At 40.6% G+C, this 24,963-nt stretch overlaps 1 protein-coding gene across 8 annotated transcripts in view; it reads right to left on the bottom strand.

Annotated features, from left to right (window-relative positions):
- STAM (signal transducing adaptor molecule) overlaps positions 1 to 24,963 on the bottom strand; it is a 67,531-nt gene that overhangs the window by 15,732 nt on the left and 26,836 nt on the right. For 2 of the 8 annotated variants that reach the window (XM_059660426.1, XM_059660390.1), the window contains 7 exons: positions 18,025 to 18,100; positions 17,848 to 17,943; positions 14,015 to 14,164; positions 8,365 to 8,455; positions 6,466 to 6,658; positions 3,068 to 3,162; positions 1,180 to 1,271 (listed from right to left, as the gene is read on the bottom strand). In XM_059660426.1, coding sequence (XP_059516409.1) covers positions 1,180 to 1,271; positions 3,068 to 3,162; positions 6,466 to 6,658; positions 8,365 to 8,455; positions 14,015 to 14,164; positions 17,848 to 17,943; positions 18,025 to 18,075 — 768 coding nt within the window. In that variant the 5' untranslated portion in view covers positions 18,076 to 18,100. The remainder of the gene's footprint in view (positions 1 to 1,179; positions 1,272 to 3,067; positions 3,163 to 6,465; positions 6,659 to 8,364; positions 8,456 to 14,014; positions 14,165 to 17,847; positions 17,944 to 18,024; positions 18,101 to 24,963) is intronic. The other 6 variants (XM_059660408.1, XM_059660436.1, XM_059660398.1 and 3 more) reach the window with 5 other exon arrangements.

The following is a 24,963-nucleotide window of genomic DNA, read 5'->3' as shown; positions in this document are numbered from 1 at the left end:
TAAAAGTGACACAGCATAAAAGAAAACTCTGAAGGCAAAAGAATTTTATGTTTTGAAATGGGTACTATTTTTCATTGTAAAAGATTCAACTTTAAAGAAGGCACATGTCAGTAAAGTTTTCCTACAGCAAAAAAAAAGGGGGGGGGAGGGTGTGGAGGGAGGTGGTTATAGTTGGTAAGAGTGAGAGCCACTAATACCTGGATAATTTTTGCTGTGTTTACAGAATACTATACTCTATCTGAAATTACCTACTATCAGAGAAATAAGGTTTCTAGAGAGATCCCTCACTGACTCTACACGCATTTCTTATGTAATGCAATCAGCTAATTAATTTTCCCTAATCCAGTTGGATTCCTTGGCTCCTAGCAGTCTTCTACAATCTATTTCTGTAAAAGAACACTCTTCAAACTTTCTGCTCTGGCTCCCCTAAAAGAAGGCTAAAAACTTAGTAATCCCTTCACATATTTTAAAGATAACTTCTCATTTTTCATCATAAGTTTAAAATGTTACCAAGAATATAATTTCCAGAGCATTAAGTACAAACATTTTCAAATAAAACAATTACACATTATTTGAAATATATTTTTAAAATCTCATAAAAGTGTTCGTAATAGCAAAAACACACCAAAAAAAAAAAAAACTAAAAACAAACTCACTGTCCAAAAACAGAATTAAAAAATCATGATATATCCATTCTGTAAAACATTAAGCAGAAATCTACACTAATAAAAGACAAAGATGCTAATTGACCATACCTTTGCTATGCCCTAAGCCATGCCCACCAGCCAACCAGAGCGACTATATGCAAATTAACCCAACCAAGATGGCAGCCAGCAGCCACAGAGCTGGAGCAAGCAGGAGGCTTGGTTGCCCAGGCGATGGAGAAAGCCAAGCTTCCCACCTGCTCAGCAGTGCTAAGGATGTCCGACTGCAGCTTAGGCCTGCTTCCTGCTGGCAAGTGGACATCCCCCGAGGGCTGCTGGGCTGCCAGAGGGACGTCTGACTGCCAGCTTAGGTCCAATCCCCTGGGAGCGGGCCTAAGCCAGCAGGTGGTCATCCCCTGAGGGGTCCAAGACTGCAAGAGGGCACAGGCCGGGCTGAGGGATCCGGCCCGAGTGCACAAATTTTTGTTCACTGGGCCTCTAGTTTAAAATAATGAGGTATATGGAAATCACTTACTTCATCAATAAAGGCTTGTTCCTCTGGCTCTGGCTCTATTGTTTCTACCTGAACATCATCACTAAATTGTACCGTCTTCTTCTCCGTTTTTACTGTAAAACATGCAATATTTACCTTTTCCTTAGAATACATTTAAAATTCTATTTGAGAACACTTTAAGTTACAAGAGAGAATTTTTTGAATATTTCCTTAAACTGAGAGACTTAATTTAAAGAATAATCAGGTTGCAGATTTAGGCAATAATGACTAAACATTACTTCATGTCAAGATTTCTTAATTTTCTCTTCTAAAGATTTTACATTTCCCATAAAAGACACATTACTAAAAATAAGAGGCATATTTCTGAAACAAAGATTAATCACCTACTACTCAAGAGTTTAGTAAATTGGTGAAAAAGAGCAAAATTTTACAATGGCATGAACGAACTCTTAAATTTAGAAAAATCTCATTTGATAGACCATGCTATTTTGATGCAATGAATTAGAAAGTTAGCTATATGTTCTCCAGCATGCCACTCAGACTTTTGACTAAGAGAACGACATCCAAGCCAATGGAAATTTTACAAATAGCCTTGGCAGGGATCTGCCACTACATCAGACTATACATTTTAGTTACATGGTTCTTTGCATTAAAAAATGATTATTAAGGGATCCACAAACCATTGGCCAGAAACACATATTTCTCTTGCTCAATAAAGAAAATTTTAAATATCTAATCAATATAACATTAACTAGTACATATAAAGATATGATTAACATAGCAATTAACCTTCTCCAAAAGAATATCAAGGCACATACAGCTTAAAAGAAATGAATTTCCACCCAGCTGACATGGCACAGTGGTTGAGCATCAATCTATGAACCAGGAGGTTATGGTTCAAGATTCCTAGTCAGGGCACAGGCCTGGGTTGTGGCTCGATTCCCAGTGGGAGCGTGCAGGAGGCAGCCAATCAATGATTCTCTCTCATCATTGGTGTTTCTACCTCTCTCTCCTTCTTCTTTCCTCTCTGAACTTAATATAAAGAAAAAAAAGGAAAAAATTAATTTTCTCTCTGAATTTTCCATCCTTGTATCCACATGGTCAATCATTATTCATAAAAATATTAAGAATCAAACTCCTCATAATGAAGATTCATTAAAGTACAGTATTATGAAAAAAATATAGTCAACTGTCTATCAACATTTTGATAGGCTACCGCCAGTTACATCTCCTGCAACTATTATGCCTGTAATATCACTACCTCTTTGGCCCCACTTTCTAGTTTATTTCTCCTAGTCAGCAAAGATTTGGCAATAAAACAAAAAAAATGATTTATATGATTAGCTATGGCCGCTTCTGAATATCTAACAAGAAGATTTAGAAAAGCCATTACTGCTGCTTAGAGGCCACAGCTTCCAAATTTGAGGTTAGAACACTAGAGAAATGGTCTCAACCTTTGAAAAGGAAGAATTGTTTATGAGGTTGCACTGCATTTGTCATACTTTTATCAACTGATGATAATGAAAATACATAAATTCCATTAACACTTTTTAGTATGCATTTTTACACTAGCACATATATACATATATGAGTGTGAATATACATATATATACACACACACACACACACATACATATATACATATACATGTATTTATAGGTATAGGTAGATATAGATTGTTTTTTAAAGAAAAAATCCATGCTCTCTCTAAAGATAATCTTGGTAGACAAATGATTGCAATTCTTAGATGATTTATGGTAAATAATCTACTGACCAGGCAGCTGCATTTTTAATAAACACCTTGAAAACACTACCATTTGAAAGTACCTGCTCCAAAAAATTGAATTTACTCAGCCTTCATTAAGAGGATTAATGATTATCATCCATTGGCAGACTGGAAAATACTTACTCATTTCTGGTTCAGCAGTGAGATCTGCAGTTACAAAATTAGAGGGAAATAACCCCATGCCTTGATGGGTTTCACCTTTCCACCAGTTGGGATCACTATGAGGAACAAAAAAAGAATATTTGACTATAATAAAGATTTTTATTTCTATACAACTTTCCCTTTTATAGTGTTTAATTTACATTAATACCAGATTTGAAACCCACATCAATCCAGTGAAGAATGAAATGAATGTATCATTATTATAAATAAGAGATGAGGCCTCAAAGAAAATAAGTTATTAAACACATAGTGCTTTATCTTTTGGAAGGCTGGTGAATGCTTAAAGGATTTACTATAAGACACTAAACTCTTCCCTCATAAAAGAGGTCCACGTATTTAAGAATTGTCAAGTTCAGGTGGTTTTAAGGCTCCACTGTAAGAATCCTTTGTAATCTTCTATAATAATAAAAGCATAATATGCTAATTAGACCAGACGTCCTTCAGGACAAAGCTGGGGCTGTGAGGGAAGCCCGGGTCTTGGGTGCCAGAGGGAAGCTGGTGCCAGCAGCCAGGGGAAGGAAGGCCTACTCTTTCATGAATTTCGTGCATTGGGCCTCTAGTCCTATATAATAAAAGGGTAATATGCAAATCAACCGAACAGCAAAACAACCAATCGCTATGAAGTGCACTGACCACCAGGGGGCAGATGCTCAATGCAGGAGCTGCCCCCTGGTGGTCACTGCACTCCCATAGGGGGAATGCCGCTCAGCCATAAGCAGCAGCGCTAAGAATGTCAGTCGGATATTCTCCAAGGGCTCCCAGACTGCTAAAGGGTGCAGGCTGGGCTAAGGGGGACGCCCCCCCCCCCCCCCGCCTTATGCATCGGGCCTCTAGTATGATATATAGCAAGATCTTAAGATGTCCATTCTTGTGCTCTATCTAAAATGTATCAGCAAATTTTTCCCCACAAGAAAACACATGACAGAGAGACTGTTTATAGCATAAAATGTTCACAAGGAACACACTTCAAGGTGCACACTGTATCTTTACTGTATCTGTATCTAGTCTAAGAAAAGCTAGCAAGCTCTCAAGTATTTTTGAATAAATGATCAAGGTTTTGTGCAATTTCCAATAAAATAGCTCAAACATAACTTCATTATTTTCCACTCAAGAAATGACTCCGTATAACAAAAGCCTAATATGCTAAGTGTCCAGTCTTCCGGTGAGCCATTCAACCAATTGAAGGGTAATATGCTAATGATATGCCAAGGCCACTCAACCACTCACTATAACGTGCACTGACCACCAAGGAGCAGTCGACTGATTAACCAGTCGCTATGATGTACACTGACCACCAGGGGGCAGAGAGTCAACCGGTCAACCAGTCGCTATGAGGTGCACTGACAAGGGGGCAGACGCTCCGACAGATAGGTTAGCTTGCTGCTGAGGTCCGGCCAATTGGGACTGAGCGAGAAGGGCCAGACATGCCCTGGAGCCCTCCCACAATCCCTGCCCGGCTGGCCAAACTCCTGCATTCCTCCTCAGCCCCAATCATGCACCAGTGGAGTCCCTTGGCCTAGCCTGTGCCCTCTCGCAATTCAGAAACGCTCAGGGGATGTCAGAGAGCCAGTTTTGGCCCGATTCTGCAGGCATAAGGCTAATATGCCAATCGACCGAACTGTGGAACGACCCATGGCTATGATGCACACTGACCACCAGGGGGCAGATGCTCAATGCAGGAGCTGCCCCATGGTAGTCAGAGGCCAGAAGCCAGGCTAACGGCTGGCAAGTGCAGCGGTAGTAGTAGGAGCCTCTCCTGCCTCCACAGCAGTGCTAAGGACGTCCGACTGACAGCTTAGGCCCAATCCTGGTGGGGAGCGGGCCTAAGCCAGCAGTCGGACTTCCCCCAAGGGCTCCCAGACTGTGAGAGGGCTCAGGCTAGGCCAGCCATGGGCAAACTACAGCCTGTGGGCCGGATCCGGCCCGTTTAAAATGAATAAAACTAAAAAAAAAAAAAAAGACCGTACCCTTTTATGTAATGATGTTTACTTTGAATTTATATTAGTTCACACAAACACTCCATCCATGCTTTTGTTCTGGCCCTCCGGTCCAGTTTAAGAACCCATTGTGGCCCTCGAGTCAAAAAGTTTGCCCACCCCTGGGCTAGGCTGTGGGACCCCTGCCCTCCGAGGGCACGAATTTCATGCACCGGGCCTCTAGTATTATAGTATGTACTAGAGGCCCAGCCCACGAAATTCGTGCATGGGTAGGGTCCCTACGCCTGGCCTGTGGTCAGGGCCAATCATCCCCGGCTGCCAGCAGCCAGCCCTGCGCCCTGCCGCCGCCGCTGGTCGCCTTCTGTGTGTAGGGGCAACTGGCAGGGCAATCGGGGCCCGGTCGCCACCCACATTCGCCGCCACCCACCCCCGATTCCCCGTTCCCCATCGGGCGATCGGAGCCTGCTGGCTGGGGGGAGGGGCCAAGAGGTTGACCAGCAGGCCCCAATCAGATGATCAGGGCCTGCAGGCTGAGGCAGCTCCTACGTTGAGCATCTGTCCCCTGGTGGTCAGTGCACATCATAGACGACCAGTTGTTCCGTCCTCTGGTCGATTTGCACATTATGCTTTTATATATAGAGATTATAGAAATAACCTTAAATCTATTTGAATTTATTTTTAAAACCACTTATCTGCCAAGTTTAGAACTTCATTATCAATAACAATTTTCATAAACATAAAGCTGTAGTAAGAGACAAATGCACTGAATCACCCCTCCTATGATAATGTAAATGCATATAATTCCATGTAAAATTAATTTGTTCCAAATACACTAAATAGCCCTAACTGGTTTGGCTCAGTGGATAGAGTGCCAGCCTACAGACTCAAGGGTCCCAGGTTCGATTCCGGTCAAGGGCATATACTTTGGTTGTGGGCACGTCCCCAGTGGGGAGTGTGTAGAAGGCAGCTGATCGATGTTTCTCTCTCATCTATGTTTCTGGCTCTCTATCCCTCTCCCTTCCTCTCTGTAAAAAATATTTTTTAAAAAATACACTAAATAATAAACACTATATTCTGTATTTATTATAAATTTCATAAATACACATATACACATATATTTGGTATTTTTTCTAAAATCTTAACTTTTTTACTAATTTAACAATCTATATTATTAAATGGAACCAAAAATGAATAGATTAAACTAAGCCTTCCCCCAAAAAATTAAAGCTAGTTAAATATATGAAGAAAAAATTAAACTACAAAATAAGAATCCAGCCATTATATCATAAGCAAAGCAACCATCAGACAAAGAAAATAGCTGGGTCAGTATTTTTTAATTGTATTTGGTGATAGCATCCAACAGGAGTAATATGAAACACTAAAGTAATACGTTATATATTTTTCACATGAAAGATCCATCACCTGTCATCAAGAACAGTAATAATTTCTCCAGCTTTAAAAGTAAGTTCATTATCTTCAGCAGCTTCAAAGTCATATATAGCACGAACTTTTCGGCCTTCATGTTGGTGGTTAGTTAAGAGGTTGGATGTACTTGGATACAAAGTGGAAAGGGTGGTGGACTGCTGTTTTTGTTCCTTCAGGGACAGCTCAATGGCTAGAAAATAATGGGTTTAAAAAGACCCAAAATGTTAACATGTCCAATAATCCAAAGAAGTATAAAAATATATCTGAAGGTAAAAAGTATTCTTCTCTCAGTAGTGTAGCTGGAAACTAGGACAATATAAATCATTTCATCAATTTTATTCATTCATTCACAACTGAAAGTTCAAAAAAATAACAAAAAAATTGAACAGCATGATGACTATTTTTTACTGAACAAGACAATTAAAATAATTCTGGGTAATTAAAAGACATAAACTTAGATCCATTTTAAAAATTTTAGTTGCAGATATATTTTCTTTTGTCTTCTCAATGTATTCCTATAGCCTAAGTTCCCGAAATGATAAAATCACTTGGGAAATAGTCTCAAGCCTCATTTGGGGACTTACTGATTACTGAGAACCTATATTTTATTGCTCCAAAGATAATTCTTTTATAATCAGTCTAAGAATTGGAATTTAGAAATAACTACAATAAAGTCTCACCTAATAAATTCCCTAAGATAGATTTCAAATGTGTCTCCTCTATCTCCATCCTCCTCTCCCCATGTAGGCCATCACTATGGGATTGATTACCTTGGTTTCAAATCAACCCAAACCTCTTCTTCCTTTCCACCTCTGTTCTAGATCAATAAAAGACCTAATGAGAAAATAAAACTTTAAAACTATCCTAAGAAAATATAGGAAAATGTCTTTTATGATGTTAGAGTAGGAAAAGAACAACTTAAGACATAAAAAAGCAAAACTAACAGAAAAGCAAAAATTTTGACTACATCAAAATTTAAAATTTGTTTGATAAAACACACCATTATCAAAGTTAAAGTATAAGCCAAAAATCAAGAAAAGAATAGATATCTACTATAGATAAAACAGGCAAAAGATTAGCATGCAAAATAAAGACTTTCTACATATCATTATGTTTTTTAAAAAGAGCTTCAATAAAAAAAGAGAAAATCAGAATGCAAATAAGCATACAAAAAAGGACTCAAACTCACTGGTAGTAAAAGAAATAAAATTTAAAATAATGGGACATCATTTTGAATCTATCATATTCATAAAACTTAAACAGTGACAAGACCAAATGCTGTCAGAAAGTTAAAAATAATAGCTTTCATACACTGATGATGGAAAAGAAAATAAAACTATTACCAAAATTGAAGAAATGCCTGCCCCATAAGCCAACACTTCCCTCTTAGTCACACAAAATACACACACACACACACACGGGAACACATACAGGTATATTCAATGTAGCATATTTATTATAGTAAAAATAAAAAACAGAAAACCCAAACGTCCATCAGTAGGAGGATAAATTACAGTATGTATTTATTAGTACACTGGAATATTATATAGCAGTTAAAAAAAAAGTAAATTTGATTCATATGTCTAATCATGAATAGATCACAAAACGCTGCATAAAAAATACAGTTGCAGATAGATGTATACTATTTACAAAAATATTTTATTGAATACAAAAAGTATTTGGTACAGTTTATGGATATTTATGGGTAAGTTGTGTAGTAAAAATACTGGTCAGTAAGACATACATGACAGTTGTGTTGGGAGAGAAGAGGAAGAAGTGATATTGAGGGAAACAAAGTAGATTTCAGCTATTTCTTTTATTTTAAAATATTTCAGGAAAAACAATATTAAGTAAGCAACCCATCTTTTTGCCAGTATCAGGGACTTAAAAACATACCTTTGGCTAAATCTTCTTCTTCTTTTTTGTTAGTCACAGTACCAGGATCCTTGGCTACCAGAGCTGGGCTTGCTTTTGCTTGTTCTGCAGCCTAACACACACAAAAAAAGAACACAATATTTGAGGGCCGATCTCAAATACTCCTACCCCACCTAATCTACAAAGGTGCAAGATCTTTCTTGTCAATCTAAAACAAACTTCTGAAAAATAAAGAAATCCAACTGGAGCAGCCTGAAAAGGAGAAGAGTTAGAACTGGAGAAAACAGACTGAGAGCAGCTGGATACTTAGAGCCAACAGCCTAAATAACACCATTGCAGATTTGTGTAAAGAGGTTAAACTAAAAGCAGACAGTACGCAAACCAAAGGAAAAAAAACAACTAGAGATTTAAAAATGTTTAGAAAAATAAAACTGGAAAAGGGGTTGAGAGAGGGAGGAAGATGACTATTTTAAAAACATATAGCTTCAAAAAAATTTTAAATATGTATTTAAGGATTCTATTGCTTGCTTCCAGATTAAAAGTCAGGATGTTCTCTTTAGGGACCCAGATTTATATATAACAATATAAATGCTCATAAAATTATACTATTTGGTAAAACAAAATACATGCAGTTAATTCTGGGAATATATTGCTGTCCATCTTAAGTATATTTTGTAAATAAGGTAGTTTACAAGTAAATTAATACATAAATTGATTCACACTTAAGGAATTAGAAGCTTCTAAGCCTCAATGGCCTCTTGGTTTTTCCATGGCAGTAAAGACAATTCAGACTCCAGCCTATCTTACCAGTCTTATTTTCAATCATTCTATCAGTGACCAGAAACTGCTAGCCTATATACAGATATATTATATGTATATAATATATACACACATATGTATATATATAGATATACATATACTAGAGGCCTGATGCACAAAATTCATGCAAGAGTAGACCTTCCTTCCCCCGGCTGTCGGCACTGGCTTCCCTCCAGCCCTGCTTCGTCCAGAAGGAGTCTGGTCTAATAAGCATATTACCCTTTTATTATTATAGATACCCATACTGGTATTTCTACATCTATGACACACATTTGCTTTACTTATAATGTCCTCCCCTCTGGCTCTGTTTTCTCCATCCATATTTTTCCCTGTTGAGTTGCAACTCATCAGTGGGTAAACAGCTAAAATATCACTTTCTCAGTAAAACATCCCTAAGCCTCTTAATAAAGCATTCCCTCTCAAACAAGGTGCTATGACATGGGTAGATAAGAATGGGTAGTCAGGCAAACACGGGATCAAACTATAAATTCATGCACTTTGTGTCTCAAGTCCCTCAACTACAAAATGAGAATAATAATATCACCTACACACTACAGGATATTAAGAGAGTTAAATTAACACATGTAGCTTCTAAAATCAGATAAAATGGGGGCCCTTCAAGGTTTAAACAGAAAGTATAACATTGTCTCCTGGGATTTATAATGTATGTAGGAGAATATATGTCATATGTAAGATGACTATAGCATAAAGGATGCTGAAGTGGGGAGTAGACAAACCCTATACTGTTGCAAGGTTTCTACATTTTACATGAAATAATATAGTATTAACTCAAAACAGATTTTTTATTTTATTTTTTTTTATTTCTTAAAGTATTACAAAGAGTATTACACATGTCTCCTTTTTTCTCCCCCTTGACATTCCTCCAGCTTCCCCCACCCCTCAGTGTCTTGTGTCCATTAGTAATTCTCATATGCATGTATATAAGTCCTTCGGTTGATCTCCTACTCCCCCCAACCCTCCCCAGGGTTCCCACTGTAGTTTGACATTCTGCTCAATGCTGCTTTGCCTCTGTATCCTTTTTTGTTCATCAGTCTATAATGTTTCTTATTATCCATGAATGAGTGAGTTCATGTGGTATTTTTCTCAGCTTCCCAGGGGCCATTTCAGCCTCACAAGGGCTGCCTCAACCTCACAGGGGCCGTTTCAACCTCACCGGGCCGTTTCAACCCCACCGGGGCCGTTGCAAGCTCACCGGGGCCGATTCAGCCTCATCAGGGCTAAACCTCACTGGGGCCATCTCGACCTCACCGGTGCTGTCTCAACCTCACCGGGGCCGTCTCAACCCCACCGGGGCCGTCGCAACCCCACCAGGGCCATCTCAGCCTCACATGGGCCGTCTAAACCTCACAGGGGCTTTCTCAACCTCACATGGGCCATTTCAACCTCACCGGGGCCGTTTCAGCCTCACCGGGGCCGTTTCAGCCTCACCGGGGCCGTTTCAGCCTCACCGGGGCCGTTTCAACCTCACTGGGGCCGATTCAGCCTCACCAGGGCCGTTTTGACCACACCGGGGCCGTTTCGACCTCACTGGTGCCATCTTGACCTCACTGGTGCCGTCATGACCTCACCGGGGCCGATTCAACCTCACCGGGGCCATCTCAGCCTCACCGGGGCCGTCTCAGCCTCACAGGGGCCGTCTCAGCCTCACCGGTGCCGTCCCAGCCTCACCAGGACCGCCTCAGCCTCACCAGGGCCGTCTCGACCTCACCGGGGCAGTTGCAACCATAACAGACTTTTTAAAGTTACAAATGTATACTATAATTCCCAGATAAATCAATAAAAAATGGAATTCTAATTTTTAAATGATTGTTAAGCAGATGAAAGGCAAAATATTATAGTAACATACAGTTATATATTCCTCACTTTTATATTTTATAATGTCAAACAAATACACAAGGCGCTTATTTTTAGAAAAGCTGATTACAAAAAAGCTTTTTATAGTTTACTGCATAGAACTTTAAGTACTTTCAAGTCTGATCCTTCTCTTGTTGCATGCAGTATTTTAATCATTATACAACTGAAAACTGAAAGTCAGAGGCAATCGTTTTCATAACATATAAAAATTTTTCATAATCTGGTCAATTTCAAAAAACAAATATGTTGATTTTTTGTGGTCTATGAAGAAATCTCTATTGGTGCAGAAGGAAGTGCAGAACATGCTGCATTAAGCCTGCATTCCTGAACTGCACACTTTTCAAAGTTCCTTTCTATCATCAGGTTCTAAGTGTAGCAATGATACTTGTCTTATTAACTAGCCAAATACAGGAGCAGTTTACCATTACTTTTATCTCTACATCAAAAGTTAATACTAAAAAAAATCACAGCAGCATAAAAATAAGTTAGGTAACTAAAGTATGACTTTTCTTATCATTTTTATTATTTTCTTCTAAACTTGGGTAAAAAATAAACTTAAAAATCCTTATATTTTCATAGGCTTTTGTTAAGAATGATAACAAAAATCTACTCTGACTAAATGTGATGACATACAACTGATTTCAAAATCTAGAGGGATGTCTACAGTTGATCCTAGATGACTTTTTTAAAAAAACTTAGCTTTATTGTTCAAAGTATTACAGATCTTCCCTTTTTTCCCTAGATGACACATTTTCATTGAACATAAAGTTCTTTACAAACAGGGTTTTCAATGATACACTTTCCAGAAAGTAGTATAAAAAACCCCATTCTATTTCATCTTATTGTACTTTATATGCATTTTATATATTTCTTGTGGCTAAATGATAGCAACTATAATAAAATTAGGTTTCATGTATTTTGTAACATCTAGATGAAAAGAAGAAAAGTAGCTCTTAACTTTAATATTGCTGATCTATGTCCTGAATCTTTTGAGCAGGAGAGTAACCTAACTTCTATGCCAATCGATCAATCAATCAAATCCTCTTGCCAGTGTGCACTCCACTTCTTGTCCTTTGAAGTCTAGTCTGGACAGACACATATCCAGTAACTTCTATATCAACAGAAGGCAGAATGGTATAGTAGAAAGAACACTGGACTGAAAGTCAGGAACCCTGTGTTCTCCTTCTAGCTCTGACAACTACTCTTGCCCAAGTGTCCCTGAGCAAGTCACTTAATCATTCTGGGTCTCAGTTTCCTCATCTGTAAATGGGGGGATTAGATTAGAAAATCCCTAAAGATGTCCCCACAACTGAGAGTCTAGGTTAACCAAAAAGTGCTATATATCAAACAGATCATTAATTCTTCCTTCTCTTATACAAACAAGTCCCTTTGTGGACAGATATGCAGTTTTCACTTGCACTGAAAGCTGAATTTGAGAGCCGTGCTTCTCAAACTTCAATGTGTATACAGAATCACCCAGGATTTTGATAAAAGGAAGATAATAAATCCATGGATGCCGAATTTCTAACAACCTGATGATGATGATGGTCAATGAACCAAATTTTGAGTTACAAGCTCTAGAAAAGGTTTTTGAGGCATAGAAATCACAATTCCATTAAGCATCTACACTTTGGTACTCTACAGAATCTACTTTGATAATTAAACATTGCTTCTATTGTCAAGAAACTTATAAGACTCTTGGATTATTCTGCATAAAATTATTCTGTAATTATAGATTTAGAAATTATTCTGAGAGTAGTAAAAACCAGCTGTCAGTCATGAATACTTCTAAAAGATATAATTTATCATTATAAAACTATTCAAAAGCCAAATTTTTTAAAGAAAGAAGTAAAATATTCTCCCTTCCTTACTCTCCTAAGTATATTTCTGGGTTTTTTTACAGTTCAAAAGTACACAGATAAAGTAGAAGTGTCTTGGAGAAAGTCTAGATAAGTCTGGATGAATCAGTTCATGAGTTCCTGAAGTGGTCAAAATCCCAAACTTGAATCCTTGGACAGCTGAGATTTTCTGCTCATGCTTTTGTACCACTCATTACATTTTACTCCAATCCATACATTTTAAACCCTTTTCTTTATTTGGGCATGCAAAAGGATGGTTACCCAGAATAGAAAAAGAATAGAAGAAATACCCTCCCTCCCTCCCTCCCTCCCTCCCTCCCTCCCTCCCTCCCTCCTTCCTTCCTTCCTTAATCTTCATTTGACGATAAGTTTATTGATTTGAGAGAGAGAGAGAGAGAGAGAGAGAGAGAGAGAGAGAGAGAGAGAAACACTGGTTGCCTCCTGTGGGGACTGCACCCACAACCTAGGTATGTGCCCTTTTTGGTGTACCGGACAACACTCCAACCAACTGAGCTACCCAGCTGGGCCCCTTTCATTTTTTATATGACATTAATTAGACATCAGTCTCCTTACATAATTTTTTGAAAAGGAAAGTTAATCCTTTTGGTCAGTCATATTTATTAGGAGAAAGGAAAAAGATGAAGCCACTGATCAGGTTTTATGAAGGGAAGAAATGCTTCATGTGCTTCTCTTCCCATTGACCCCTTTATATCTCCTTCTCACTTTTAATATAGGTATTCATAAATTTCATAATAAAAAAACCTCTAAACTCATCTTTAAATTTTAAGGATATCCCTATTTTTGATGATAGCATTAAGAGCATTTAATAAGACTTACTTGATGTAATAAAGTAATTTTGTCTATATTAGAACTAAATTTTTAAAAATTTTAATTGCAAATGTTACAGCAAATTCATTTATAAAAAAGGAGAAACAGTGGGAACATAGAAGTTAGAACACATTAATATTCCACCCTATTTTTATGGCACCTCGAAATGCAAGATTATTATTAACAAAAAAATCCTTCAAAGTAAGCTACTTGGGTTTGGAGGGGTGAAAAGTTCAAATAAATATGGCTACTTCAGAAAAACACTGTAGCACAAATACAACTTTACAAAATACCTGAGAGCCAATAGCTGGAAACGTAACTCCTTGTTCTTTAAGGTTCTTAATCATTGCCGATATTAGACTGAGCTGTGGATCATTCTTAAATTCATCTGTCCATTCAACCATAAGAGCCTTTAATTTTTCACACACTTTAGGATGACCCTGGAAGTAGAGAAAACAATTAATAAGATTTTATCTGGAAATAGTCACTGGATAGAAAAATATATCTGGAAATAATCAGTTGATAGAGAATTATCAGTAAGCCAAATCTGTTTGAATTGTAAGTCACTTTAAATGGTTTTGCTATTTAATTTTTGTATGGTTAATGTTTTCATTAAAGTTTTTCATACCAAAAATATTACTAAAAAGTATACTAATTTCTGACCAATGATTTAATACAGTGGGGCCCTGACTTACGAGTTTAGTTCATTCCGTGACGGAGCTCGTAACTCAAATTACTCATATGTCAAATCATTAAAGTGAACGAGCGAAACACGTGATGCTGGGCTGATGTTGTGGCGTTCACTGTGACGTTCGCTGCGCCAACTAGCGGTGGGGTATCTGAAGCTGGCTCGTAACCCGAATTTTAGCTCGCAACTCAAAGCAAAAAATCGGCCGAGAGACGGCTCGTATCTCGAAAAACTCGTTAGTCGGGACACTCGTAAGCCAAGGCCCAACTGTATAGGTATCTTAAATATAAGAATTCTGAAGTGTTATAATTCTCTTTTTAAATCACCCCTGCTGGCCTGGTCGCCCCTTACTGCCCCCGCCCCAATCCCTTCCGGCCTGGTCACCCCAAGCAGCCTGTTCAGTCATTTGGTCATCCCTCATTAACCTCCCTGCCGATCTGGTCACCCCACGCAGCCTGCTGTTCAGTTGTTTGGCTGTCCCTCACTAACCCCCCTGCTGGCCTGGTCGCCCCACATAGCCTGTTGTTTGGTCATCCATCCAATTGTTTTGGTCATGACGTCCCCTGGCTTTTTATATATTAGGACTAGGGGCCCGGTGCACGAAATTCGTGCACTGGGTGTGTGTGTGGGGGGGGGAGTGTCCCTCAGCCCAGCCTGCCCCCTCTCACATACTGGGAGCCCTCAGGCGTTGACCCCCATCACCCTCCAATCCCAGGATTGGCCCCTTGCCCAGGCCTGACGCCTCTGATAGAGGCGTCAGGCCTGGGCAGGGGACCCTCATTTCCCCCCATCACTGGTTCTGCCCCCAGCCCAGGCCTGATGCCTCTGGCCCAGGCGTCAGACCTGGGCAGGGGACCCCCAGACCCCTCCGATTGCTGGCTCTGCCCCTTGCCCAGGCCTGATGCCTCGGCCAGAGGCGTAGACCCCCATCACCCTCCGATCGCCTGATCAGCCCCTTGCCCAGGCCTGACGCCTCCGCCAGAGGTGTCAGGCTTGGACAGGGGACCCCCATCTCCCCCCGATCACTGGCTCTGGCGCCCGCCCAGGCCTGGGGCCTCTGGCCCAGGAATCATGCCTGGGCAGGGGACCCCCGTCTCCCTCTGATCGCTTGCTCCACCCCCTGCCCAAGCCTGACGCCTCTGACCCAGGCTTAAGGACTGGGCAAGGGGACCATCATATCCCCCCAATCCCCGGCTCCGCCCCCCACCCAGGCCTGATGCCTCGGCCAGAGGAGTTGACCCTCATCACCCTCCGATCACCAATCACCGGATCGGCCCCTTGACCAGGCCTGAGGCCTCCGTCAGAGGTGTCAGGCCTGGGCAGGGGACCCCCAGCTCCCCGCGGTTGCAGGCTCCGCCCCTGCCCAGGCCTAACGCCTCTGGCCTAGGCGTCCAGCTCGGGCAGCGGGGACCTGCAGCTGCAGCGGCCCCGCGATCGTGGGCTTCGCTTTAGGCCCAGGCAAGGGACCCCTAGCTCCCGGGACTGCCAGCTTCGACCGTGTCCAGTTCCCATCGCTGGCTCCATCCCTACTTCCTGCTATCACTGGCCAGGGCGGAAAAGGCACCTGATTCTCCGATCATGGCTGGGGGGCAGGGCAAAGGCGGCCCCAGGGCCGCCTTTGCCCTGCCCCCCAGCTCTTAGCTCCCCCCTGGGTTTCCGATCACTGTCAGTGGCAGGGGGCTTCTTCCTGCTTTCCCTTTCGCCTCCCTGCATTGTGCCTACATATGCAAATTAACCGCCATCTTGTTGGCAGTTAACTGCCAATCTTAGTTGGCAGTTAATTTGCATATAGCCCTGATTAGCCAATGAAAAGGGTAGCGTCGTACGCCAATTACCATTTTTCTCTTTTATTAGTGTAGATAGCATTATAGTCTCTTTATAAACAGTGATACATTTTGATAGCTATCAGGACATCATAAGAATGGTTACTGCACTGGCCAGAAGGCTCAGTTAGACTGCGGTCCCATACATCAAAATCTGTGGGTTTGATTCCCGGTCAGGACACATACCTAGGTTGTAGGTTTGATCCCCAGTCAGGGCTCATATGCACCAGACAATCAATTGATGTTTTTCTCTCACACTAACGTTTCTTTCTCTTTCTCTCCCCACCCCCACTCCTCTCTCTCTCTAAAAATCAATAAAAACATATCCACAGGTGAGGATTAAAAAAAAAAAAAGGAATAGTTATTAATTAGTAGAAAATATCTAAATACAACTTAATAAAGCAGAACAGGTAGAATATTTTTATGTAATCATGTTTGAAAAGTACAGAATTTTACATTTCTTATCTCATTTCTGTACTGTTTTCTACAAAAACCTAAAAGTACTTATTTTTCCAAAAAAGACATTTTTGCCTGGCCAGCATGACTCTGTGATTGAGCATTAGCCCATGAACCAAGAGGTCATGGTTAGCTTCCAATCAGGGTACATGGTCAGGGCATATGCCCAGGTTATGAGTGCGATCCCCAGTGAGGGGCATGCAGTAGGCAGCCAATCAATGTTTCTCTCTCATTGATGTTTCTATCTTTCTACCCTCTCCCTTCCTCTCTATAAAATCAATACAAAAATATATTTTTTAAAAAGGCATTTTCCCTTTTAACACTTAAAAAATTTCTTTCTTGATATAATATATCCCCCATCCCCACCCCCACCCCAAAAAGCCAGAAATGATTACCTTTAGAATACAGATTTTTACTGGGAAAACTCACATATTACTTAAAAACTTACATTTTTTAAAGTCCTTAAATTTCAGAATTTGAAATCTTTATTCTGTACTCATTAAGTAAATATATAGTATTAAAATGGTCAAGCGGTAGCCTTATTCATATAAACATGAAACTCAACAGTGCTATATTTTGGGAATATTTCTGAACAATTCTACATTGAGAAAATAATTCTGTGGCTACAAAATTATTCTGTGGTAAAAAAAAAAAAAACAAAAAAAAACTGTGCCTAAAAATTGATGGGTATTATTTAATCAGAGAAATACACATATTTACTTATCAGATGAAAGGAATGATAAAGAGGTTCAATATACTCTAATTTGGCTGGAAAAAAAACAACTCTCGAAATTATAAATGTGTAGTCCCCTTAGCAAAACATAATATCTACTTATACATTGGATAGAAAATAGCCTAGAAAGAGTTTTCTTTTGTGGGTTTTGTTTTTGTTTTATTTAAAAAAAAGGACAGACTAGTCCTTTGTGGTTTAAAACAGCAGTCCACAACCGGTGGTTCGCAGACCACTGGTGGTCCTGAGGTCCGAAAGGTTGGCAACCACCGGTTTAAGGAAGCCTTTGGAGCAGTGGTCGCCAATTGGTGGTCCGTGAGGTCCAAAAGGTTGGAAATCACTGATTTAAAATGTGAAGAACTGAACAATAAAATACATTTAAAAAAAAATCAGTCTTAATTCATTTCTGGGAATAATGTTCCTTACCTTGTTTAATACGTTGCTTACTTCACTAGCAAAATCTCTTGAACATACTTCTAAGTGAAAAATTTTGCCACAGTTTGATACACATGCTCCTAGAAGCTAAAAACATAAATTCCAAAGTTAAAAGGGCTCAATTTCAGCAGGTAATTTTGTGATAGAACCTAAAATCAAATCACTCACAGTCAGAGCTTGCATAGCAACATGAGGATCTTTATGGTTCACCCTCCTCATAATAGACCGAAGACAATCTTTAGGTCTAAAAAATGAGAAATGTAACACTCAATTAGTAGTACCTCAACCCCACCCCCCAACTATCATAGGCAATAGGGAGAATATGGTAAAGAAGTTTAATTTTTATTAATGGCACAACTGAAACATCGTAGACTGACAAGTTCCTTTAAATTTTTCAAACAAGATTAACAGACTCTCTTCCTTAGCAATCACAGATGAGGCATTTTAGGCTAATTCTGAGTGAAAAAAGTTTTGAAAATAAAATGATAAGACCAAGACTTTCACTTCTAGTCATGACAGAATAACTGGAACCAGACTTATACTCCTGCTATAAACAATTACAAAGCTAGAAAAACATATGTAAAATGTACATTGAGGAACCTGTTTAGTATGCAAGATCACAGGCAGTGCATAATGATGATCTCTAAGAAGGAAGACAAATTGAATAAGCTAGACTTTTGCCTCAATTTCTGCCTAGAGACATTTTCCAGATAGCAATACAAGCTTCCTGCATTAAAACAGTTTCTGGATCTCAGTAAAGAGAAGGTGATCCCAAGAAGAGAACATTATCTCACTGAGTTGAGAGGACAGAAATCAGAACTCATAAGGCTGAGGGACTCATAAAGACAGAGTAGAAGGAACTACTAGTATATGAAGAAAGGGTTCTATATACCAACAAAAGGGTCCATTTCAATCTGCTGTGGGAAAATCCAGGCATACAAAGGTTAAAAACTCCACAAGGCTGGGCAAAAAATGTGATCTATGTGTTGAAGAGCCAAACACAAAAGGACAAATGTTGTGTGACTCCACTTATATGAAGTACCTAAAACAAGCAAATACAGAGACAGAAAATAGAACAGGAGTCACCAGTGGCTACGGGGGTGGGCAAACTTTTTGACTCGAGGGCCACAATGGGTTGGTTCTTAAACTGGACTGGAGGGCCGGAACAAAAGCATGGATGGAGTGTTTGTGTGAACTAACATAAATTCAAAGTAAACATCATTACATAAAAGGGTACGGTCTTTTTTTTAGTTTTATTCATTTCAAACGGGCTGGATCCGGCCCGTGGGTCGTAGTTTGCCCACGGCTGCTAGGAGGAGGGGGGAATGAAGAGTTCTTATTAATGTAGACAGAGTTTGTTTGGGATTATTAAAAAAGTTTTGGAAATGAATAGTGGTGACAGCTGCACAGTACAGTAAATGTACTGAATTACACTGAATTGTACACCTAAAAATTGTTAAAATAGTAAATTTCATGTTACTTGTATTTTGCCAAAAAAAAAGGGGGGGAGGAAGAGAATGAAGTACTGATACATACAACAACATGGATGAACATTATACTAAATGAAGCTGGTCACAAAAAACAACAACACATATTTTATGATTCAACCACATAGTGTATGATTCCATTTATACAAAATGTCTAGAATAGGTAAGACCATACTGATAGGAAGTAAATTAGTGGTTTATAGGGCTGAGGAGAGATGGGAATGAAAGAAAGTGCTAAGGAATACAGGTTTATTTTGGGGGTGATAAATATTCTGAAATTAGATAGTAGTGACGGTTGCACAAACATCTGAATATACTAAAAACTAATGAATTGATAGATACACAAAAGAAAAAACATTATCAAATGATTTGAATTCTAATGAGCCCTAGAAATTTTGACCAGTAAAAATAATTATCCTAGGAAAATTCTTTAAGAATGGAAAAAACAATTACCAAGCACTGTGATAAAAAGGGGGGGGAAACCCCTTCTTAACAGAGAAAAAAAAAATAGAAACATCTGTTCCTAAGGATGTTTCATTGTCTGTTGGGAAGTTTTACTTGAAGAGCATGGGATAAGAGGAAAAATATAAATAAAAGAGGTAATGTTTATTGACTACTCATTATGTGTCAAGCATTCAACTATCAACGATCCTAAAGCAACTACTACTGCTCTTCAGTGACTGAAGGTAATATACTTTCATTCTGCATATTGCGTAGAATAGTGCCATCAGTATGGTTGATGCTCAATAAAAAGCTGTTGAAATATCAAGCTATACTCCAAAGCCACTGTAATCAAAACAGCCTGGTACTGGCACAAGAAGAGGCATATAGATCAACAGGACAGAATAGAGAACCCAGAAATCAACCCAAGCCATTATGCTCAATTAATATTTGAAAAAGGAGGCAAGAATATACAATGGAGTCAAGACAGGCTCTTCAATAAATGGTGTTGGGAAAACTGGACAGATCCATGCAAGAAAATGAAACTAGACCATCAATTTACACCATGCACAAAAATAAACTCAAAATGGATAAAAGACTTAAATGTAAGTTGTGAAACCATAAAAATCCTAAAAGAAACCATAGCAGCAAAATCTCAGACATCTCTCGTAGCAATATGTGTGTGGCTACATCTCCTAGACCAAAGGAACAAATGAAAAATAAACAAATGGGACTACATCAAAATAAAAGGCTTCTGCACAGCAAAAGAAACTATCAACAAAAAGAAAAGAAATTCCACTGTATAGGGGGATATATTTGGCAATGATATATCTTAGAAGGGTTTAATTTCCAAAATATATAGAAAAATTCATACAACCTAACAACAACAAAAAAGACAAACAATCCAATTAAAAAATGGCCAAAGGGCCTAAATAGACACTTCTCCAAAGTGGACATACAGAAAGCCAAGAGACATATGAAAAAATGTTCAAAGTCACTGATCATCAGAGAGATGTAAATTAAAAGGACAATGAGGTATCACCTCAAACCTGTCAGAATGGCTACCATTAACAGATCAACAAATGACAAGTGCTGGCGAAGATGTGGAGAAAAGGGAACCCTAGTACACTGCTAGGGGAATGCAGACTGATGCAGCCACTATGGAAAACAGTGTGGAGTTTCCTCAAAAATTTCAAAATAGAACTGCCATTTGACCCAGTGATCCCACTTGTAGGAATTTATCCTAAGAAACCTGAAACAACAATCAGAAAGAATGCATGCACCCCTGTGTTCATAGCAGCACAATTTACAATAGCTAAGATCTGAAAACAGCCCAAGTGACCATCAGTAGATGTGGATAAAAAAGCTGTGGTAAATCTACATCACGGAATACTATGAAGCTGTAAAAAGGAATGATCTCTTACTCTTTGAGATAGCATGGAGGGACCTGGAGAGTATTGTGCTAAATGAAATAAGCCAGTCAGAGAAAGACAAGTATCACATGATCTCACTTTTATGTGGACAAAATAGACCCAGAGACATAGAAGCATGGAACCGACTGATGAATCTCAGAGGGAAGGCAGGAGTTATTGGGTGGGTGGGGAGAGATTAACCAAAAACTTACATGCATATATGCATAACCCATGGACACAGACAATAAGTATTGTAGTGAAGGCCTTGGAGCTGGGGGCACAGGTTCAGGATGGAGGGGGCCAATGGGGAGGAAAAGGGAGACATCTGTAATACTTTCAACAATAAAGATTAATTTTAAAAAATCAACACTAATAAAAGAGAAAAATGGTAATTGGCGTACGAGCTACCCTTTTCATTGGCTAATCAGGGCTATATGCAAATTAACTGCCAACTGAGATGGCAGTTAACTGCCAACAAGATGGCGGTTAATTTGCATACGTAGGCACAATGCAGGGAGGCGAAAGGGAAAGCAGGAAGAAGCCCCCTGCCACTGACAGTGATCGGAAACCCAGGGGGGAGCTAAGAGCTGGGGGGCAGGGCAAAGGCGGCCTGCCCTGCCCCCCAGCCACCCTGCCCCCAGCCATGATTGGAGAATCAGGTGCCTTTGCCGCCCTGGCCAGTGATAGCAGGAAGTAGGGGTGGAGCCAGTGATGGGAGCTGGGCACGGTCAAAGCTGGCAGTCCCAGGAGCTAGGGGTCCCTTGCCTGGGCCTAAAGCGAAGCCCACGATCGTGGGGCCGCTGCAGCTGCGGGTCCCCACTGCCCGGGCCTAACACCTAGGCCAGAGGCATCAGGCCTAGGCAAGGGGCCGATCCTGCGATTGGAGGGTGATGGGGGTCAACGCCTGAGGGCTCCCAGTATGTGAGAGGGGACAGGCTGGGCTGAGGGACACTCCCCCCCCACACACACCCAGTGCACGGGGATCAGCGGAGCCGCGAGGCCTCCCGGCACCGGCATCAGTGTGACAGGGGGCAGTGCCCAAACCCCCTGAACCCCCTGATCGCCCTGCGGCTCTGTGTGCGACAGGGGGCGGGGCCACAACCTCCCTGTCCGCCCTACTCTGTTCAGGACAGGGAAGGCGCCCCAACCCCCTGATCAGCCCTGCTCTGTGCCTGATAGGGGGGAGCTCCCCAACCCCCTGATCGCTCTGCGGCTCTGTGTGTGACAGGGTGCAGTGCCCCAACCCCCTGATCGGCCCTGCTCTGTGTGTGACAGGGTGTGGTGCCCCAACCCCCTCCCCCCCGCCCCCCCCCAACGGGTCCTGCTCTGTGTGTGACCGGGTAGAGCCATAACCTCCCCTTCGGCCCTGCCCTGAGTGTGAGAGTGGCGGCGCCCCAACCCCTCTGATGGGCTCTGCTCTGTGAGTGACAGGGGCCAGCGCCCCAACCCCCTGATTGGCCCTGCTCTGTGCGTGACAGGGGGTTGCGCCGCAACCTCCCCATCGACCCTGCCTTGAGTGTGACAGGGGGCAGTGCCCCAACCCCCCAATCGGCCCTACCCTGAGCGTGACTGAGGGTGGCATCGCAACCTCCTGATCCTCCCTGCTCTGTGCATGACATGGGGCGGTGCCCCAACTCCCCAAATGGCCCTGCTCTGAGCCCGACCAGGGGCTGCACCTAGGGATTGGGCCTGCCCTCTGCCACCCGGCAGCAGGTCTAAGCCAGCAGGTCGTTATCTCCCGAGGGGTCCCAGACTGGGAGAGGGCACAGGCCGGGCTGAGGGACCCCCCCCCTCCCCGAGTGCACAAATTTTTGTGCACCGGGCCTCTAGTCTATACTAATAAAAGGTCAATATGCTAATTAGACCAGACATCCTTCCGGACATCCTTACAAACAAAGCCATGGTGGTGGGGGCCGAGGCAGAGGCAGTTAGGGGTGATCAGGCCAGCAGGGGAGAGCAGCTAGGGGCAATCAGGCAGGCAGGCAGAGTGGTTAGGGGTGATCAGGCAGGCAGGCGAGTGGTTAGGAGCCAGTGGTCCCGGATTGGAGAGGGTGTAGGCCGAGCTGAGGGCCACACCCCCTCCATGCACCAATTTCGTGCACCAGGCCAGGCCTCTAATAATACATAAAAAAATTAGCATACCTATTTGAACCTTAAAAAATAATTTAAAAATAAATAAAATAGCCCTGACTGGTTTGGCTCAGTGGATAGAGTGTCAGCCTACAGACTGAAAGGTCCCAGGTTCGCTTCCAGTCAAGGGCATGTACCTTGGTTGCAGGCACATCCCCAGTAGGTGTGCAGGAGGCAGCTGATCGATGTTTCTCTCTCATCGATGTTTCTAACTCTCTATCCCTCTCTCTTCCTCTCTAAAAAATCAATAAAATGTATTTTAAAAATAAATAAATAAAATAAAAAGCTGTTGAGTTAAATATAGAAAATACTACTTTTCACGGTTGTACCATAGTATTTAGAATTAAAGTCTCCCTTATAGAGCCATTTATCAATTTCTGCATATTTTCCACTGAATTTGCTTTCTATGTGGAAAATGCACATACTCTCATAAAATTTATTTCTTAGAATTATAATAAGACAATGATAAGGAAAAGATGAACAATAAGTAGTACTGGGAGGAACACAGCATGTAAGAAAAATGACATGGTAATAAACACAAATGAAGTATTTTCTAAAAATTCATGCTACAATAAAATCTGTATGTGCATTTAAGAGTCTACCAATGGTTTCTATCACCTACCTTTGTAAGGGTAATCAAATCCTCATCTCTCTTAAAAACTTGTCAAAACCTCATTTTGATATTTTAAAACTTTTTGTATGATATATTCTCTCTCTTCCTTATTTTGAGATGGGAAAACAAAATAAGAAGTAAAATACAAGCAAACAAAAAACAGGAAAGGGGAATTCTCTCTCCCAATTTTCCAACCACAAAATAACTGTTTTTCTTCCATGTGATAAACAGAAATAGCATATATCACACTATTGTAAAATGCAATGAAATTGCGCCATTCCTAGGGTTTGTTTGAAAAGTCAAGATTATAAAGGAAAAACTGCAGTTTATCAACTGTTCTCCATGAGGGGACTATCTGTTGGAGAACATACTCTGCCATCTCTCAATTATGCTCAATACAGGCAACTGTTCCTTAATTATTAAAGCAAAATGTTACTTTTAGCACCAGCTAAAGAAGTTAGCTTGCATATAGGGCTATGTTGTTTAAAACGTGCATATTCTGAGCAAGAATCACACTCACAGTGAGACATTCACAGTTTATAAGAGAAATGGGGACTGTAATTGTGAGATAGCACATATAAGCTCATTAAATGAATACCAGGGACAGTTTTTAGGAAAAGTAAAATGAAGGGTTACAAAAGAATACAGTTAAATTAAGTAAGTTAAACATGCATATGATGTAGTTCAAATATATTGTCAGGGGGTCAAGGAAAACTAAAACTAATTTTGCAATCCTACAATTCTCTTTTCAAAGAATAATGAAATTTCAAATCTTTTTGAATAGCTCCGAGTGAATTTCCAAAATTGTTACCACACATTACTTATAAATGTTTACCCACTTATATCTATATCAGTTAATGAATGTGCTCACATAGTATTAATCAACTATGAAATAGAACTTAAAAGTACAAAAATATTAGTAATATGTTTCTAAACAGATGCACACCTGGTATTCGGGGCAGAAAAATTATTTGTAGAGTTAAGATGATCTGGCATATAATGCCCCTGGTCCCCCCCTAATCAA

This window comes from Myotis daubentonii, chromosome 1 (assembly GCF_963259705.1).
Source record: "Myotis daubentonii chromosome 1, mMyoDau2.1, whole genome shotgun sequence".
Classification (NCBI taxonomy): Eukaryota; Metazoa; Chordata; class Mammalia; order Chiroptera; family Vespertilionidae; genus Myotis; species Myotis daubentonii.
The sequence above is the reverse complement of the archived record's forward strand: the minus strand, read 5'-3'. Positions and strand labels throughout refer to the sequence as shown.